At 39.1% G+C, this 17,450-nt stretch overlaps 1 protein-coding gene and 1 pseudogene across 6 annotated transcripts in view; both read right to left on the reverse strand.

Annotated features, from left to right (window-relative positions):
- Positions 1-1,058: 1,058 nt before the first annotated feature.
- LOC113920446 lies at positions 1,059-2,417 on the reverse strand (annotated as a pseudogene).
- Positions 2,418-9,725: 7,308 nt separating this feature from the next.
- Positions 9,726-17,450, reverse strand: part of MTRF1 (mitochondrial translation release factor 1) — a 67,351-nt gene continuing 59,626 nt past the window's right edge. For all 6 annotated transcript variants that reach the window (XR_003519043.2, XM_027588874.2, XM_027588875.2 and 3 more), the window contains 2 exons: positions 15,405-15,503; positions 9,726-10,728 (listed from right to left, as the gene is read on the reverse strand). Coding sequence is in view for 5 of the 6 variants with exons in the window: in XM_027588874.2 (XP_027444675.1) it covers positions 10,615-10,728; positions 15,405-15,503 (213 nt within the window). In the remaining variant the exon portion in view is untranslated. The remainder of the gene's footprint in view (positions 10,729-15,404; positions 15,504-17,450) is intronic.

Here is a 17,450-nt window from a genome sequence, read left to right on the forward strand (position 1 = left end):
ACTTCTAAAAGAAAATACAGAAAGCTATCTCTGACTCTGAGGTAGGCAGACATTTCAGGACACAAAAAACATTAATCATAAAAAAATGATAAAGTGAACTTCAACAAAATTACAAGCTTTTGCCTTTCAAAAGGCAGTGAAAAAAATAAAAAGACAAGTCATAGTCTGCAATTTATTTATTTATTTATTTATTTATTTATTTATATTTGTAGGGGTGCCTCGCTGAAGTATGAATTTAAGTAGAAATTACTTAAATAAATGAAACTTAAAAAAATATTTGTGATACATAAACTCAATAGTCACTAAAAACATGAGAAAGCTCCTCAATGTCATTCATCCTCAGATGAATGCAAATTAAATTCATGAGAAAACGCTGTATATCTAAGAGAATGGCTAAATTTAAAAAGGTCAAAAATGCCAAATGTTGGTGATGATAGGGAGCCTTTGGAACCTTCATACACTAACAATAGGAATATAATTTGGTATATCTATTTTAGAAAACTGGTAGTTTCTTTGGATGTTAAACAATCAGTAATTTCCCCTAAGCATTTATTTGCCCAAAGGAAATTAAAACATATGTCCGCAAAAGACTTGTGCAGGAATGTTCACAGTACCTTCATCTATAATAGCCAAAAACTGGAAACAATCCACATGTGCATCAATAGGAGAATGAAAAAAATTAATTCTGGTATATTCATACAGTGTACTACTACTCAGAAATAAAAAGATACAACCTTTGATATGTGCCAGTGTGAGGTTTCAAAACTTTTATGTTGATCTAAAGAAGCAAGATATGCAAGAGTACACAGTGTATGTGAAGTTCCAGAATAGTGAAAATAAGTTATGGTGACTATAAATCATTTAAGAAAAAATCATATTAGAGGCTGCCACTGTTCGGGGAAGGGGTTTTGGCAGATTGCTGGATCAACTGGAAAGGAATGCAAGGGAAGTTTCAGGGATGAGGTAAATGTCCTCTTCTTGCTTGGGCTGGTGGTTACACGGGTGTATGCCATTAACAAACTCAACTGTCTCTTAAGGTCTGTGCATTTAATTTACTATCAATTATACCTTCTCTTAGGAGCCACTTCATAATTGCTGGCACTAAAAGTTGCAGAATTCTTTGCCAGGAAATTGTGAAGATCATTCAGTCATTAAGAATCTCTTCTTTTAGAGTGTATAGATCAACACTGCTCCAGTTCTCAAGGTGGCACTCCATATAAATGGGACAAAGGTGATTCAGGGCAACCTTTGAGGAATTCACACACTGGGGTCTTTCAAATTTGTAGAGTAGCTGAGCGCCCAACATTACATTCCAATTTTTTAAAATTCCTGCCACAACCTCATTAACAGTATAGTCCTTATTTTCTGTGTTTCCTCAAGATTTCTTATAATTTGCATAATCCTTTACAATGGAATCCATATTCTTCTTGACAGGAAGATAGAACTGTTTTTGCCTGGTAATTACGCCTCAGTCATTAACAATCCATGTTTTTTTTTTAATTAAAAAAATTTTTATGAAAGATTTTTATTTGAGTGAGTGAGAGCGAGAGAGATCACAGAGGGAGAGGGAGATGCAGACTCAGCTGTTGAGCAGAGAGTCCAATGCAGGGCTCAATCCCAGGACCCTGAGATCATGACCTGAGCTGAAGGCAGACGCTTAACCTACCGAGCCACCCAGGCACCCCAACAATCCATGATTTTAGTTCTTCAGAAATCTTTAACTTCAGGGCACCTGGGTGGCTCAGTCGTTAAGTGTCTGCCTTCGGCTCAGGTCATGATCCCAGGGTCCTGGGATGGAGCCCCGCATCGGGTTCCCTGCTCCGCGGGAAGCCTGCTTCTCCCTCTCTCACTCCCCTTTGCTTGTGTTCCCTCTCTTGCTGTGTTTGTCAAATAAATAAATAAAATCATTAAAAAAAAAATCTTTAACTTCAACTCTGTTCATGTTTCCAGCAGCAGGATCTACTCTGGCCCTTTTCTTCTGAGGAGGCTGAGGCTCACTGGTACTGCCACCATTTCCATTTCTGGGTGACTTCAACGTTCTTCTTACAGACCAGACATCCTCTTTCCTGGGGCAACGCCTCTCATCTTCCCCTCTGATTGTTGCTCCTTATTGACGTGTGTGTGTGTGTGTGTGTGTGTGTGTCTGTGTGTGTGTGTGTGTCTGTGTGTGTGTGTGTGTGTGTGTGTGTGTGTGTGTGTGTGTGTGTGTGTCTGTGTCTGACTTCTTCAAGTTCTGTTTCTGCAGATGGTTTCCCTGCATCTGAGTACTCGCTTTCTGGAACTCCTTCATCCCAACCACTGTAATGAATATAGTATTTCACTTGTTTGTTCTTTATGGCAATTTTTACACACTTTGTTTCATAAAGAAGCCCATGCAAGCACAGCACTCACTCACCTCCCCAGAATTTAGGCTTCATGCAATTTATAAATCTCCATTGCCACCTCCTCCCACCCCGCAAAAGTATAGGCCCTTTCTCTCCACAACCTCTAATTCAGGCCTGTTGTGCACACAGGGGCTGCTAGTTTGTCATCCTGGGCCCCATCTGTATTGTTTTTCACTCTCATTTCTATTTTTTTAAATTTTTTTTTAAAGATTTTTATTTATTTATTAGACAGAGAAAGACACAGTGAGAGAGGGAACACGAGCAGAGGGAGTGGGAGAGGGAGAAGCAGGCTTCCCGCTGAGCAGGGAGCCTAATGTGGGGCTCGATCCCAGGACCCTGGGATCATGACCTGAGCCGAAGGCAGACGCCTAATGACTGAGCCACCCGGGCACCCCGAGATTAAGAGTTTGTTATGGTTTGTCTCCCTCTCTGGTTTCGTCTTGTTTCATTTTTCCCTCCCTTCCCCTATGATCCTCTGTCTTGTTTCTCAAATTCCTCGTATCAGTGAGATCATATAATACTTGTCTTTCTCTGATCGTCTTCTTTTGCTTAGCATAATATCCTCTAGTTCTATCCACGTCATTGCAAATGGCAAGATTTCCTTTTTTTGGATGGCTGCATAATATTCCATTGTATATATATACCACATCTTCTTTATCCATTGATCTGTTGATGGACATCTAGGCTCTTTCTATAGTTTGGCTATTGTGGACATTGCTGCTATAAACATTGGGGTGCATGTGCCCCTTCGGATCACTACATTTGTATCTTTGGGGTAAATACCCAGTAGTGCAATGCAAGAATTTTTTTAGAAAAGATTTTATTTACTTATTTGAGCTGAGCAGGGAGCCCGAAGTGGGGCTTGATCCCAGGACCCCAGGATCATGACATGAGCTGAAGGCAGATGCCCAACTGACTGAGCCACCCAGGCACCCCATAAATGCAATGAATTATCACAAAATGAATACACCTGTGTAACACCACTCAGGTTAAGAAAGTTAAGAAATAAGACATTACCAGCATCCCAGAAGCAGCCCCCTCCACATCCTCCTAATCACTATTGACCCCTAACACAAGAGTAAGATGTTTAATATTATTTTGTTAGTCATCATACATTACATCAATTTTTGATGTAGTGTTCCATGATTCATTGTTTGCGTATAACACCCAGTGCTCCATGCAGTACGTGCCCTCCTTAATACCCATCACTAGGCTAACCCAACCCCCCCGCCCCTCTCCCCTCTAGAACCCTCAGTTTGTTTCTCAGAGTCCATAGTCTCTCATGCTTTGTCTCCCCCTTCTGACGTCCCCCCCCTTCATTTTTCCCTTCCTACTTTTTTTTTTAAACATATAATGTATTATTTGTTTCAGAGGTACAGGTCTGTGATTCATCAGTCTTACACAATTCACAGTGCTCACCATAGCACATACCCTCCCCAATTTCCATCACCCAGCCACCCCATCCCTCCCACAGCCCACCACTCCAGCAACCCTCAGTTTGTTTCCTGAGATTAAGAATTCCTCATATCAGTGAGGTCATATGATACGTCTTTCTCTGATTGACTTATTTTGCTCGGCATAATACCCTCCAGTTCCATCCATGTTGTTGCAAATGGCAAGATTTCACTTTTTTGATGGCTGCATAATATTCCGTTGTACATATATACCACATTGATGGACATCTTGGCTCTTTCCACAGTTTGGCTATTGTGGACATTGCTGCTATAAACATTGGGGTGCACGTACCCTTTCGGATCCCTACATTTGTATCTTTGTGGTAAATACCCAGTAGTGCAATTGCTGGATCATATGGTAGCTCTATTTTCAACTTTTTGAGGGACCTCCATACTGTTTTCCAGAGTAGCTGCACCAGCTTGCATTCCCACCAACAGTGTAGGAGGGTTCCCCCTCAAAGGCTTTTTAAAATACAGAACCTTCATCCCCAGAAATCCTGATTCAGCAGGTCTGGGATGGGTCCCAGGCACTGTAGTTCTAAAATCTTCCTACGAGATCTAGATGGTAGGTCAGCTCTGTGAACCACTAATATGTAACTCCTACTGTGTGCCAGTTGTTTGCAGGGGAGTTTCGTATCCTTGCTGAGGGGTCTGGCCCCTCAACAAGATGGCAGCCTCTTGGAGGCATAGGGTTATGACATATGTGGCCATATGTCGTTGTTATGAGTCTCACCAGCATGAGGCTGCCATAACTCATGATGCCAATCATCATGATGGCAGTAACCTCCTGGCATCCAAGAAATGTTGACCTCCACGTTGATATCCCTTGGGGATGCAAAGTCCAGTGAGATCATATGATACGTGTCTTTCTCTGATTGACTTATTTCGCTTAGCATAATACCTTCTAGTTCCATCCACGTTGTTGCAAATGGCAAGATTTAGTTGTTTTTTTTTTGATGGCTGCATAATATTCCATTGTATATATACACCACATCTTCTTTATCCATTCATCTGTCAATGGACGTCTTGGCTCTTTCCATAGTTTGGCTATTGTGGACATTGCTGCTATAAACATTGGGGTGCACATACCCCTTCGGATCACTACATTTGTATCTTTGGGGTACCCAGTAGTGCAATTGCTGGGTTATAGAGTAGCTCTATTTTCAACTTTTTGAGGAACCTCCATACTGTTTTCCAGAGTGGCTGCACCAGCTTGCATTCCCACCAGCAGTATAGGAGGGTTCCCCTTTCTCTGCATCCTTGCCAACATCTGTTGTTTCCTGACTTGTTAATTTTAGCCATTCTGACTGGTGTGAGGTGGTATCTCATTGAGGTTTTGATTTGGATTTCCCTGATGCCAAGTGATGTTGAGCACTTTTTCATGTGTCTGTTGGCCATTTGCATGACTTCTTTGGAAAAATGTCTGTTCATGTCTTCTGCCCATTTCTTGATTGGATTATTTGTTCTTTGGGTGTTGAGTTTGCAGAGTAATAAGATGCTTTTAAAGATAGTTTCTTTTAGTTTTTTGACTGTAGTAGTTTGTTGATCTTAGATTCCCTTACTAAATTTTAAAGTTAATTAAAAATATCTCGTTTATTTTCTAAATAAAGTTTGTTATTCTTTGGTATTCTAAAGGTGCTGTGCATATGAGGCAATAAACTTTGGCTTTTCAAATTTTTTATAAGAACCCTGATTTATCATTGGCTTATAGGTTGATTCCTAACATTTTTCTTTTTTTTTTTTAGATTTTATTTATTTGACAGAGAGAGATATAGTGAGAGAGGGAACACAAGCAGGGGGAGTGGGAGAGGGAGAAACGATGCGGGGCTCGATCCCAGGACCCTGGGATCATGACCTGAGCCCAAAATGACTGAGCCACCCAGGCGCCCCGATTCCTAACATTTTTCTTTTTTTTTTTTTTAAAGATTTATTTATTTATTTAAGAGAGAGAATGAGAGAGAGAGAGCATGAGAGCGGGGAGGGTCAGAGGGAGAAGCAGACTCCCCGCTGAGCAGGGAGCCCGATGTGGGACTCGATCCCGGGACTCCAGGATCATGACCTGAGCCGAAGGCAGTCGCTTAACCAACTGAGCGACCCAGGCGCCCTCGATTCCTAACATTTTTCTACTAACAGTTAAAAGATGTCAACTTTATCTTCATAGTTTGGGACATAAATTCGTCTATGTGAATGAAGTAGGATTTCAAGTTTAACTGAAACTCATTATACAAAAATAATATGTATAACAACTGAAAGTACTCATTGAATAATAGGTATCCTGTATCTTTGCTACTCCAAGTGCTGTTTGTGAGTCAGAAGTATCCATCTTTACCTGGGAGCTTGTGGAAATGAAATGAATTGTGGAAATGCCAAACAGGCCTCAGACCTTCTGAATTAAAATCTGCATTATGGTGAGATCCCCAAGTGATTTGTACATATACAGAGGTTTGAGAAAAAACACCACCCAAAATTTTTATAGGTTCATAGTTCCAACTTTTGATTTTTTTTCCTCCAAATAAAGTGTGTGCTTTAAGGGAAAGCCAGAGCCGGAAAACGAGGGAAGGGCAAAGACCTTGGTGGTGGTAGGAAGCTCTGGACTTCCTTCCGGGAAGGCGGAGCCTCTCTTTGGATGAAGAAGCACTTTTCCTTTTGTCCTCGTTCAGTCTTAGAGCCTGCCCTTCCTTGCTATGTATTGAATGTTAATGAATAAATGGAACACATCAATGCCCCTTTCTCTCGCTTTCCCTCTTAATTTTTCACTTTCTTAATGAATTTTTTGCAGACATCATATTTTGAGGTTTATGTATTTAGTGATTTTTTTTTTCTGAAAAAAATTTTTTAAATGACATGTGATCTCACATTTGACTCGTATAGCAAATTAGACTATCTTCATTTTGCCTTGATTCATGCAGTATTTTAATTTACATTTCCTTGGATAAATGTTTCTTTTAAAAAAATGTTTTTAAGTTTATTTTTTTTTAAGTAATCTCTATGCCCAATGTGGGGCTCAAACTCATGACCCCTAGATCAAGAGTCTCATGTTCTTCTGACTGTGCCAGCCAGTCGCCCCAGGATGTTTCTGTTATGTAAACTACCCGACAATAAAAATCAGTTTCTAATGTTTACCCTGAAACTCCCTATTTAATTGAATGTTATTTCAAATTAAATCAGATTCTCCAGAGACATCAATTATTTTAGAGGGCAATGTTTACCCCTGGGGAAATAATAATGATATTGATCCAAATAGGATTAAATTATCTCTCAACTTAGAGAAAGTGAGAGGAAAAACAAAGGAAAGCTTTCTTTAAAGAATGCCAGCTATTAACGTAGAAAGAACAAGAACATCACCATTTTTTAACTCCAGTGGAACAGGGCAAAGCAGGAATCATTAACTGACGTTAAAATCAATGAGATGAAAGGCCACTAGGTATATTCATTACATACAATTTGGTATAACAAATTACCCCCAAATTTGCAGCAAAAACCATTAATTTACTCAATTTCTTAGAGTCAGGTCCTAGAGCAGCTTAGTGGTGTGCCTCTGGCTCAAGGGCTCTCTCTCTTTTTTTTTTTTAAAGATTTTATTTATTTATTTGACAGAGAGAGACAGCGAGACACAAGCAGGGGGAGTGGGAGAGGGAGAAGCAGCCTTCCCACGGAGCAGGGAGCCCGATGCGGGGCTCAATCCCAGGACCCTGGGATCATGACCTGAGCCGAAGGCAGACGCTTAACGACTGAGCCACCCAGGCACCCTCAAGGGCTCTCTTGCGAAATTAAAGTTAAGCTGTTGTCCAGAACCACTGTCATTTCAAGACACCACTAGGGCTGAATGATCTGTTTCCAAGCTCATACATGTGCTAGTTGGCCGACTTTAATTCCTGGAGAGCTGTCAGGACAAGGGTCCCAGTTTTGTCACACAATGTGGGCTATTCCACAGAGCTGCTCACATCATCTTGCTTCCAACAGTGTTGTTAGAGTAGGAAGTTAGGTTTTAACAGGATGCCTGCAGGCCAGCAGAGTGGGAGTCAAGGCTATGTCCCAGGGATGGGGGGAGAATTAGAAACCAGGCAGCATTCCAAAAATAAAGCCACAAGAAGCTGGATCAAACCAGCCGGGCCCCAAGACGAAGGCCAGAAACCCTGACCGAGTAATGGAGAAAAGGCATGAAAACCTGCTCCCCCCAAAATCCCCTCCTCAGGTAATAAATACTCCACCAGCTTCCTTTGAGCTCACCTGCTCTCACATCTTGAGATTGTACTCACTTTAATAAACTTTCCTACTTGCACTGCTCAACCATTGTGTCTGGTCTGCCCTTGAATTCTTTCTTGTGACAAGACCAAGAGCTTCCCCAGTCCACCCAGCAACAGTGTAAGTGGCCAGAAAGAGAGGCAGAGCCAGAGTCAGGTCTTTTTATAACCTAATATTGGAAGTGACAATCCTACCCCTCCTATCACATTCTATTTGTTAGAAGATAGTCAAGAAATCCAGCTCCTGTTCAAGGGGAGGAGATTACACAGGCACATGAATGCCAGGGATGAGATCACTGGGGTCATCTGAGAAGCTGTCTAGCACTAACGAGGAATCAAATGTTCATCTAATGCCAAAGTATTACCCCATAGATTACATACTAATTATTACAAAGAACATGTACCATTATAATGGAGCAATCTGACAGTTTCCAAACTCAGCATCACTAATAGTGGAACTTCCTGATACAATACACTATGAATTTCACATTACCTAGGAAGTAGTCTTGCCAAATGTGTTAACTGAATTTAATTAATTTTTAGATTTAATATTACTTTATAGTACATTGAACGGATGAATAAAAGTTACCAATACCTTGAGGAAGCAGCCAGACAAATGTGGATGTAGGTCATTCTATAAAAAATCTCTTCAAAAGGTCAACGTTATGTAGAAAAAAAGGCTGGGGGATTAATCCAAACACTAAAGACATACAACCAAATACAGTATATGAATCTTGGTTGGATCCTGGATTGCACAAAACTAACAAACAAAAACAGCTAAAAAGACATTTTAGGGATAACTGAAGAAATTTTAATATGTGATAGATATTAGATCATATTATATAATTATTATTTTACAATTAAATGTAATAATGGAGTTTTGATTTGTAGGAGAATGTCCCTATTCTTAGGACACGCTGAGATATTTTGGTGTGGAGTTACAACATCTGCAACTGACTTAAATGGTCCAATAACCACCACACATATGTGCATGTGTATGGAGAGAGCAAAAGACAACCGTAGCAAAAGGGTAATATATACTGTTCATTTGCACTATTTCTTTCCTTTTTTTTTTTTTTTTTTTTTTTTGGTTTGGCTCTATTTCATTTTTTTTTCTTTTCAAATTTTTATTTAAATTCTAGTTAGTTAACATACAGTGAGATATTGGTTTCAGGAGTAGAATTCAGTGATTCATCACTTACATATAACACCCAGTGCTTATCATAACAAATGCCCTCCTTAATGCCCATAGCCCATCTAACCCATCACTCACCCACCTTCCCCTCCCTCCATCAACCCTCAGAATGTTCTCTATCATTAAGAGTCTCTTATGGTTTGTTTCCCTCTCTCTTCCCACCCCCGTATGTTCATCTGTTTTGTTTCTTAAATTTCACATATGAGTGAGATCATATGGTATTTGTCTTTCTCTGATTGATTTATTTTGCTTAGCATAATACTCTATCTCCATCCACATCTTTGCAAATGGCAGGATTTCATTTTTTGATGGCTGAGTAATATTCCATTATATATATTACCACATTTTCTTTCTCTATTCTTTGATCTCTTTCCATAGTTCGGCTATTGTTGATAATGTTGCTATAAACACTGGGGTGCATGTACCCTTTTGAATCTGTATTTTTGTATCCTTTGGGTAAATACCTAGTTGTTCACTGCACTATTTCTTAAAAATTATTTTAAAAACTTTTTCTATGTGCTTGAAGATTTTCAAAATAAAAAACTGGGGAAAAATAATTTCACTTCTCTGTTTACCTCCTAATTCCATTGGTCTTAAAACTCTATTTTAGCTAGTCTTTCCTGGGCACATATTTCCTTCTGAGGAATGTCTAAAATAATAACCCCTTTCTTTTTTACTTAAGAAACTTCCTGAGAACAAGTACTAAATACACCACGTCACATGGTATTACAGTTCGTGGTTTCTATTTTGACTCTGTCATTCAACTGGAAACTCTGTAAGGTAAGGACTGGGTCCTATGTATATCACTGCACAAAACCAAGCATAGAGAATTACTCATGTTACACCTCATCTGTTGATGCTCATATTAGGCCAAAGAAAAATGAGAAATAAAAGCCAAGCAGACAGTTCACTTTAAATACTGGCTTGTAGTTTATACTGTATAGAATTTGTTCCAGTCTCAAAGAGCTCTACAACCTGTATCCTGGACATGCTCACTGTTATTGACTCCCAGTCTTCACAATCTTTATTTATTTTTTATTTAAAAGTAGCAGTTTAAAACCTAATTTTAACATGATTAACAATACTTTTTCTTGAAATGGGTTTACAGTTTATAAACTTGTATCACATAGTCAATTCTCAATACTTTATTTCTCTTCAACGCATGCTTGTTTTCTGCTTGAAGAGTTGGATTGTACTTTATAAGCTCAGGTCAAGAAATGTGACTTATTCATTAAAAAATATATTTGTACATACTGTGTCATTTTAGCTGTACTTTATGAATAGCTTGCTTCTTGAGATAGGTCCATTTCATTTATATAATAATAATAAATCTGCATTTATTTTGCTGATTTAAGGTTTTCATCCAAAAATTCAGTAATGGCTTCTTCATCTGCTGAATGAAGCAGTCTCTGAATTAGCTGATCCAGACACTTCTCCCCACATAAAAATTCCTGGTAAAAGAGTTATTATAAAAACCTGATTACTAGAAATAAAGGAGAAACAAAGCAAAGAATTAAATGTGTATTTACTTTGCTTCTTTAGAGTCACTATTTAATACCAACAATGGATTACTAAGGTGGTTCTCTAATATAATGAACAATCTGCTAACTTGGGAGGATCCCCGGTTATATTGGCCTCTTATAAAGTGAATCCAAAAGAGTAAATGGAATTCTACTCTTTCTTTTAATTGTTTACATTAGCATTTTGTTTAAAAATCAAGCTTCTGGGAGTTGGATCTTTCCAACAACTCTGGAGACAACAACACAAAGGAGATCTGAATCTCTTTTTAAATTCCTTTGCTTGATGTTCCTGACAACAGGGTTCTAGGATCTCAAACCATCTTTGGGAGGATATGTTTGCTGAATCCTTTCTTTTGTTCCCGAGAAAAGATAAGGCTTTTTTACTCTAGTCCTGAAAATTCCACCCTTGTCATTCGTAACACATTATTTCCCCAGGGTAAAAAAGCCTGAAATGCCTCAATCTTCACACCCCAGGCAGCTTGCTGCCACTTGAACCCGCACACCTGCCACTCCCTGCCAATCTCTGCTTGCCAAATCCTCTGGACGTCCCCAGGGCCATTCCTGCGCTCACACTTCTCACGCCAACCTTCAAATTTAGATTTTATTTCATCCAAAAGGGGGTTATGCTAGTTCTGGGTCTTCTTAAATTGGAAATATGGCGGTTTTAAAATCTAGAAGCTCTGTGTGACCAAAAAAAAAAAAAAAAAGATTTATGCCAAAATATTTACAGGACAAGCGTTTTGAGGTCTGCAACTTGCTTTCAAATGGTTCATCAACACCGAAGGCGGCAGAAAAGGAAGAGAAGGCAAATGTTAACAACTGCGGCATCTAGGTAGAGGGTGTATACTGCACCAGTCTCAATATATACTTGAAAATTTCCAAATAAAAAGTTCAGAATAATAAATGCTCTTATGGTTACCCCAAAATAAGTCCTTTGGGTGAAAAGTGTTGTTAGACTTCCCTGTAGTCTTCCCTACAGTTCTTCTCTATAAGTCACTAAAATAACTTTTAGTACCTGTGTTTTCTTCCTGTGTTATAGGAGTTCTGTGTAATAGAGTTGTTGGGCACAGTGAATTAGCACAGTCTCATATTTTAGAAATGTTCAAAATCTAGACATTGGCCTAATGGAAATATTTCTATGTCAACATCTGGAACACAGAACATTTTTAAAGTTTTGATGTCAGCATGATTGAGATTTTATTTACCTTAGAGAGAGAGAAAGAGAGAGCAGGGAGGAGGGGCACACCGAGAGGGACAAAAAGTCTTGAGCAGACTCTGTGCTGGGCTCGATCCCAGGACCCTAAGATCATGACCCAAGCCGAAACCAAGAGCCAGGAGCCCAACTGACTGTGCCACCCAGGTGTCCTGGCGTGAACTAAACTTGGGTTTGGTCTTTCTTGAATGATCTTAAAGTTGAATTTTTTTTAAAGATTTTATTTATTCATTTGACAGAGAGAGAGAACAAGCAGGGGGAGCAGCAGAGGGAGAAGCAGACTCCCCGCTGAGCAAGAAGCCTGGCTTGGGGCTGGATCCCAGGACCCCAACCAAGACCATGACCTGAGTCAAAGGCAGAGGCTTAACCGACTGAGCCACCCAGGTGCCCCCTTAACGTTGAATTTTAGGTTAAGTAAATATGTTCATCTTTTAAGTTAAACTGGAGCAGAAAAAAATGCCTTAGTATCTTTGTATTCCACAAAACACCAGCATATATTAAAACCAATCAAAATTTAAAAGTAATGCAAAAGCCCTATGATGAAGTTTTGAAATTAAAATTTATATCATTTTGAGCATAATATGCGGAATTGTTTATAAAATCAGCAGGCCCAGAGTTCAAATTATCATGGTATTGCCAAGGTGATTTCATCATTTGGAAATTATGTTAAAAGGATTATCACCCTTAACTGATAATCACATCACATTTAGAGTTTGATTGGATTAATCAGAGTGCTAGAGACACAAAGACCAAAGTTGAAAGATTGGGATTCCTAATCTTCAGAAGCTCATAATCTAGTGACAGAGCTAGGCACCACCATCAGTGAAAGAAATTTAAAAAGAAGCAAGTGAGGGCTGTAAGGTTAATTTTCAGAAGAAGGTAGTATCAGGGAAGAGTTTAGGAAGGAAGAACAAGTTTGCATTAGATCTTATAAACAGAACAGTTATTTCTCCAAAGAGAGACAAGCAGAGCATTTCAGTCAAAAGAATGAGGGTGAAGAAAGGCACAGAAACAAAGTATAAAGGGCAAGGGGAAATTTCCCGTGCAAGAGGGATACAGGGCAGGAGATGGGCTGATGTGAAGGAATTTGCACAAGGACTTTAAGAAGCAGAATAAAAACGTAAAACAGTGTATTACAGGGTAGTCTGTGTGTATGATCTAGATGGATAAAAATAAAAATACAATTACCTACGGGAGAACTCATACTAAGAATACGAGGTGATCTCACAGAACCCAAGGATAGGAACGGAAAGGCTACTGCCACTGCCCTGAGAGTGAAGCTGGCCGCAGGAACAGATGAATGCGGGGATTAGTATCATCCAGATTCTTTCCATCCAATTCTATTTTTGCTCCTTTCAATATCAGCTTCATCTCTTACTGAACATTGCCTTCCCCTCATGGTTTGGAAATGTGGCTTCTAACCTCTTATACATTTTACATATTTCAGTTTTATCCAAGAGAATGGCCCTCTTTGTCCAGTTTAAAAATGCTAGGAAGGAACTCATTGGTGGGGGCTTGTTCGGATTTCTTCCCCAAACAAACCAATTATTGTCTTGGGTCAGGACCATGATCCTGTAAGAACAGAGCAGCTAGGAACTAGAAATGGAGTAGGGAGAGTAGGGAGACGGTAGGGAGTAGGGAGAGGGCCAGCCTCTAAAATAAAGGCGCAAAGCTGAGCTTAGCTGAGCTGGGTCCTGCAGACATCCACTTTCTTCCCTCTCCACTCCTTCCATTCTGTCCTGTGGCCATTGTCCCGGGGTTAAGGCCCATATCACTCTTCCTGCCTCATCTACAACTATTCTCTTCCCAAGTTACTCACTCCTACTAGTCTCTTTACTGTCCTTCATACAGATTTTAATGTTTTACTACATTTTTTTCATCACATTTCCAAACTTTATCCTTTCACTAATATGGGATGCTTTTTTTTCTTTCCAATGGGCTGGTTAGTCATTATGAGAGCACACAAGTATAATTTCCCTAATTATTTCTGAATCTGGCATGTTAGTTTAGTTAATAATAACATGTTAGCATTCAGGCCAAAGCCAGATATTTTATAACTATAAAAGCCACTTAACCTACCTCTGTTTCAACACTGAATACTAACTCAGGACCTAAGGGCTATTCTAAAAAATATTACTGGTCATAAGAATGCAGCCGCCTCAGGGAAAACCATCACCACTACCAGAAAAACAACTGAAAGAATATGGTGTAATCAGAACAATATGGCCAAACATGTCTGGTTATTATTGTGTGTTTCCTGAGGAAGGGGAAGTTAGCAAATATCTTCTCCTTTTTGTCAAGGCTATTATGTTCCTATTCGAGACAGTCTTAAATTGCTAGGAAGACAGGGGAAGTGACATAAGATACACAGAAATTTCTAAATATTTTAAAAACACAGACATTTCCCTTGTAAAATTAGGACTTTAATTTTGAGTATAGAATGGGACAGAATCAAGTGAAAGAAGCCCTAGGTATCTCATGACATCAAGGAAAAAAATCAAAACCTTCTACCTCTTGCCTTTTGTACATAGTCCTTTATGAGAACCAATTCATTTTCCCCTTCAGGGGAAACAAAAGGGGAATTTTCTTGTGCTTCATCATTAATGTATTAATGCCAATGGTCTGGCCAAATGGGATTTAGTTAGGTTAATGTTCAAACCATGCTGACAGGGTCTTTACCCAACAGCATAATTATAACTCCTGAATCTCATGAATAATTTATCGTGGTAGGCAGAACTCTAAGACGCCCCCTGGTGTACACACCTTGCAGAATTCCCTCCCTTACGGGGAGGCAGAAGCTGTGAATATGACAGAATATCACTCCAGTAATATTATTCAGTTGATGTTGAGTCATTCAAAGGGAATATTACCAGGGTGGGCCTGACCTAAACAGGTGAGCCCTTAAAAAGGCTTGAGCCATTCCTGCCAGATTCAAAGTGGGAGAGGGTATACGGAAATGCCACTTAGCAAGCAACTTGTGGTTGCTTTAGGTCTTTAGGACCTGAGGGAAGAGAACCCAGCTCTGCTGCGCCCAGATTTCTAACCTACTGTAACCATAAGATAACAAATATTATTTTAAGCCAAGAGGTTTGTGGTAATTTGTTACACAGCAACAGGAATCTGATACAGTGTATATATGTATATTGAATATACCTTAATAAACTGTGATTGCACAGCAAAGAATTTGGACTTCAAAGAGAACTGTTTCAAACTGGCACTAAGACCCCATTTCTTACCAAGAAACTAATATGAATGTTTGCCTATTTGGGGATACTACCTTAAACAGGCTTAATGATTTTAAATTACTTGGTAATATTTTAGATATAACTCTCTAAAATTTGAGTATACTTTCTTTGAAAAGCAAAGGTACATAAAGCATATTAAGTTACATTACCTTAATATCACGAACTTCATATGCTATCCTGTGGTCAGTGACTCTATCCTGGGTGAAATTATATGTCCGAATTCTCTCTGACTGGGCTCTTGTTCCCACCTGTGCCATAACAAAAAGGTAATTCATATTTTAACTTTATAATTACCTTTGCTACAATGGAAAACATACTTATAAATGACTTTTCTATTATAACAGTTTCAGTTTTTTTAAAAGATTTTATTTATTTACTAGAGAGAGTGAGACAGCGTGAGAGGGAGGAGGGGCAGCGGGAGAGGGAGAAGCAGGCTCTTGCTGAGCAGGGAGCCTGATGTAGGACTCGATCCCAGAACCCTGGGATCATGACCTGAGACGAAGGCATATGCATAAACGACTGAGACACCCAGACGTCCCTCACTTTCACTTTTTAAGACTAAAAAGACATTTCTGTAACTTATTTTCTTAACCTCTCAGGCAAATGATATGAAACTAAATTAAATATGGCTGACCATCAGGAGAATGTTTTAAAATTAAAGATTTTAAAGTCTAATCTCGGATATACCAAATCAGGGATCATGGATTTTTAGAACATTCCTCAAGCCATCCCTTCTGCAACCAGCCAGGTATGGAAACTACTATCCCAAAGCACCATATTAATGCCCAGGCTCCCACCCAAATCAATTATGTCAGACTCCTGGGGGCTGGGGCCTGAGGCATATACAAAGCTCTTTAGGAGATAAATGGACCCAGGGTTGAGAACCTGGCATAATGCCTTCCTTATAAAAGCTACTATATGTATTAGTTGAAGCAAAAACTTCTCTAAGCATTAGAAATACCTACTAAAAAGTTTCACACAGATGGACAAGTTAATTGGGAGGCATGGAGGTCTTTTCTGGCGCTTGAAACCAGAAATTTCTGAAGAGGACACACACACACACACACACACACACACACACACACACACACACACATTTGCACCAGGCCAATCTTGAATTACTTACTTTAAAAATTACTATGTGAAACATCTGGTACTAAAATGCCAAACAGCAAGTAAATCCCAATGTCTTTTTTTTTTTTTTTAAGATTTTTATTTATTTATGTATTTGAGAGAGAGAGCACAGAGGAAGAGGGAGAAGCCGACTCCCTGCCGAGCAAGGAGCCCGACATGGGGCTCAATGCCAGGAGCCTGAGATCATGACCTGAGCTGAAGGCAGACACTTAACCGACCGAGCCACCCAGGCGCCCCAAATCCCAAAGTCTTATTAATTCAAATGTCACTGAGTTCTTAGTGTTTATGTCATCACTTATGTGCCAAGAAGCAATGGTTTGTTAATGAGCATTCCTATCTGCAAATGTATATACTGATGCTGGACAACAATGTAGGATTACCACAGAGTATTAAGATTCCATTAATCCTGTCACTTTTACTACTTGGAAGTTAGAATGTGGGTAAGGAGAGCTAGAAGGGCAAAAGTGTCAGAATATCAGGACATCTAGGCAAAATGAATAATTAATGGTTAAGTTTATATAATTCATTAACCTAAAAGGCCACAAAGTTTTCCAAATTTAGTGTAGCATACCCCTCTGCAAATAACACAAAAGCATAGTAATTCTACTTTCTCTTCCAACCTCTCTCAAAGACCAACTTTACATTTCTTAGGACTTAAAATCCTATAATTTGTTTACTTAAAACAATGACATTTATTCATTTTGCTTAGCATTTATCTACATATTTGAATAAATAATACTAGACATTTATATAGTACAAAATTCAGGAAGTACAGAAGGTATATATAGTGGAAATAAATCTCTCTTCTACCCCCTGCCCCCACATCCCATCAGTAACAATCATCATTACCAGTTTTTGGCAGTGCCATTTACTTTTGACCCCAGAGTTTTAATAAAAAAGCATAGGTTTTTTAAATAAAAAATCTGCAAATCCCTTAATTTCCAGAGAATTATTTTATTTTAACCTAATCTCCTCTCAAAACAGTCATGATACAAACACTGGAGGGAAACAACTGGGAAATAATTCTGAGTTTACGCATATCTCATCTATTCATTTGCAAA

Source organism: Zalophus californianus, chromosome 3, assembly GCF_009762305.2.
Source record: "Zalophus californianus isolate mZalCal1 chromosome 3, mZalCal1.pri.v2, whole genome shotgun sequence".
Taxonomy (NCBI): Eukaryota; Metazoa; Chordata; class Mammalia; order Carnivora; family Otariidae; genus Zalophus; species Zalophus californianus.